General features: G+C 35.0%; 1 protein-coding gene across 1 annotated transcript in view; it reads left to right on the plus strand.

Annotated features, from left to right (window-relative positions):
• The window catches only part of srms (src-related kinase lacking C-terminal regulatory tyrosine and N-terminal myristylation sites), a 29,047-nt gene that overhangs the window by 6,512 nt on the left and 18,860 nt on the right, over positions 1-3,675 (plus strand). Inside the window, exon 2 of the mRNA XM_015051674.1 lies at positions 2,737-2,858. Within this exon, the coding sequence (XP_014907160.1) occupies positions 2,737-2,858 (122 nt within the window). The remainder of the gene's footprint in view (positions 1-2,736; positions 2,859-3,675) is intronic.

Raw genomic sequence — 3,675 nt, forward strand, 5'->3', positions numbered from 1 at the left:
CGCGCACACACACACACACACACACACACACACACACACACACACACACACACACACACACACACACACACACACACACACACACACACACACACACAAACAACCATTCCTACTGTGGAAAACATGGAACATGATGTTTGCTTCAGGCCCTGGACCAGAAATAAACACCTAAAAATACAAAAATAGTTTTGTTTTATCTGCACAACAATAAACCAAGATGGTCAATTTTAATTAAAACAATAAAGCTGTCAGTTTTGTTTTTCTTTTCTCTTCTTTATTTATTTTTTGGAAATGATTGACCGAATCATTGTCGATCCAAAACCTAAAAATTGGGTTTAAAGAAAAAAACATCCAATTTTCAGAAAAAAAGAACAGGAGTTGGGTCTTCCTTTGTAAGCACTTGCTGTTTTTGGCGATATTTAATATATATTAATTATAAGTTTTCAGCCATAACTAATTAATAAATAAATTAAAAGCAGATTTGCACCAAAGATGGCAGAATTGTGACTTCTTTGTTTACGTATCCTCCTTTATCAATCTGCAGACCTTCCTACTGATCACCAATCAGAAAAGACTCAGTTACTACAGATGAAAACATCGACACTCTGCATTTATTTATTCTGTGAGAAATGTTTATTATGGAAAGTTTTTGTGTGCACAACCTGAAAGCAGTCGTTCATCTTTCTAAATCATGCCTGAGGTTTTTTTTTGTCTGTGATGCTTTAAAATCTACCCATAAATGGCGGCGGCGGCGGCCATTGTTGCTGCCATGAACAGAGTGACGTCAGTGTTCTTCCTCTGTGCACCCGGGTCACTTCCGGGTCAAACCGCTCACACAGAAGTCTGATTGCATTTAATAAGAACAACCCTGTGAGAATTCTCCTTCTGTGGAAATGAGCGACACCGGTCCGAAAACTTTGGGAACCAGATTGGGCTCTGAATTCGCTGGCGCTGTTTTGGTTGTATTTACCCAGAATGCCCTGCGCTGTAGTCCACTTCCCATTTGTGGAGCGGTTTCTGGTCCGCTTGGCGTTCACATATGAATTAAAACTGAACCAGAGTTCACTTCAACTGAACCCAGACTGAGGTTTGGAGGTGGACCAGAGTTAGCTTAGCATTCAGAGTTAGCTTAGCATTCAGAGTTAGCTTAGCGTTCACACCAACCCAACCGGACTTTCTAGGCAAACGGACTGGAGTCGGGTTGAAGCGGATGAAACATGGCTGGTGTGAATGCACCTTTACCGTTCACCAGCTCTCTATCCTCCATCTCCAGCACTAAATGTTCCTCTCTTCTGACTTGGTGGTTTAAATATCGACAGTAAGCTCATTTTCGGACGATGAGCCGCGCGGTGCGTTCGTAATCAGCTGCATCACCAGAAATGTTTCCTGTTTGAAGTTTCCCAGCATCGAGTCTCTGACAGCGCCGTCAGATTCCCAGCATTTTATCTGAGATCTGCGCTTCGTGTTGTTAGTTTCTGTGAAACCCGAGCGCCACAGAGAGCGGAGCCGCCCACCCGGATAAGTCCGGGTAAACACAGTTTCTGAAATCTGAGCAGACAGACCGGACCCGGCCGGACCGCTGCGGCGTTTTGTTACTGCCACAGTCTGGAGGAGGAAGTCCAGAAACACAGTTTCATTAAAAAGTTTCTGTTTGCAGCTCAATTCAGCTAAATCTGTCAGTTAATAATCAATTAATAACCACACAAAACAACTCAATGATTTCCATTTTCAGGATTTACATTTTCTCTCTTTTTACCAAAACTGGATGATAAAAGTCTGTAAAGGCGCGTAAAGTACCAACAACTGTACTGAAGTGAGAGTATTATAAATTATTTTTACTCAGAAGTAAAAAGTAGACATCCAAGAAATTAATCAAGTAGGAGTAAAAAAGTATTTGATAAAAAAGATACTCCAGTAATACTACTACTAATAATAGTAATAATAATTATAAAACTTTATTTAAATTGCACGTTTTAAAGCAAAAGCTTCACATAATAATAAAAATATTATTTAAACATCAAAATGACGCAGAAAGTAAAAGTTCTGAGTAACATATTTTAAAAAAAAACAATCATATAATATTTAAAAATTACAACATTAATCAGACCAAAATACAAAATCGTGGATTTTTTATTTTTGGACCAAAAAGAAAATTATTCTTGTGAATAAAATTACAAAAAAATCAATTTCTTTTATTTTAACACTAACAAAAACTGCAGCTGTGTTTCTGTTTCTTAAACATGTTTGTTTTTCATTCAGTGAAATTACTCAACATAATAAAATTACTTAAGTAAAACTAAAATGTACAGCGTACTAAAATACTACTGAAAGTTTTCTTGCAGTAGTTAATATATTTATTCTCCTCTAATGAAAGTTCTGCTCATTCATGTTTGTATTTTTCTTTGGATGAAACTGATTTTGTTTTGTATGAAATTCAGCTGATTCTGATTATTCTGTTATTACCATTATATTAAACTGTCTCAAAACTACAATATTATCGTTTATCACTTCTGGGATGATTTATCGTCCAGTAAATCAGTTATCGTATTTTTAGTTTCTGTTGTTTCTTTAATCCTGACTGCCTGTCTCTCCACTTCCTGTCCCTCCACATCCTGTCTCCCACTTCCTGTCCCTCCACATCCTGTCTCCCACTTCCTGTCCCTCCACATCCTGTCTCCCCACTTCCTGTCCCTCCACATTCTGTCCCCCACTTCCTGTCCCTCCACTTCCTGTCAGGTGGTACTACGGGAACATAAACCGCGTGAAAGCAGAGAAGCTGCTGCTCGCCTCCCAAAACAAAGATGGCGCCTTCCTAGTTCGCATCAGTGAGAGTCACAGCGACGAGTACACGGTGTCTGGTGAGAGGCTGACTCAGCATTTCCTCAGCATTCATTACTCAACAGATTTACGTTTTACCTTCAGCTTCAGTTTCAAGCTGCTGGTTAGAAATTATTGGTACTTTTTGTTGCTGAGTCACATTCATCACAATAAAAGCTTCCACCGTTAGGTTTTAGAATATTTTTTTTTATGTTTCATATTATTTTATTTTGATTTTTATCAATATTTATTTTATATGATTTATATTTTAAATTTGTTTTATTTTACTAAATTTACATAATTTTATTAAATACTTTCTATTTATTTGCATCTACTTTATTTCAATTCTTTAGCCAGTTTGTATTGTTTTTAAGTGAAATTTAAATTTATATAAAATTGTATTTTTTTTATACTTCTAACATTATTACTTTTGCTGTGTTTTATTATGAATATTTGATTTTTAAATAATACAGAGATACTTGGCAGGAATTTACATTCATCTTTATGAAATGTAAACAAATCTTATAGGGTAAACTTACAGATTTCTTAGTTTCGAAATTTAAAGATTTTTAGTTTCCCTTATTACTTTATTTTTGAATAAAAGTAATAAATACTTTATTCAAAAACAAAAGTATTTTTGAATTTGAAAATTCCTGAGATTAATCTTAAAACTTCACAATTTTTTTGGCCAATTTTAAATCTTTCATTTTTGTTATAGAACATTTCTGAGATTATTCTCAGAATTTGAATTTTTATAGGAAATTTTACATTTTTCAAACTCAGAAATATCCTTGTTTTTCTAAAAAAAAAAAAAAAAAAAAAAAAAAATTGTATTCTTTAAATTTTCAGTTTTTTGTT

This window comes from Poecilia latipinna, unplaced genomic scaffold (assembly GCF_001443285.1).
Source record: "Poecilia latipinna isolate Pla-1442-1.1 unplaced genomic scaffold, P_latipinna-1.0 Scaffold1058, whole genome shotgun sequence".
Classification (NCBI taxonomy): domain Eukaryota; kingdom Metazoa; phylum Chordata; class Actinopteri; order Cyprinodontiformes; family Poeciliidae; genus Poecilia; species Poecilia latipinna.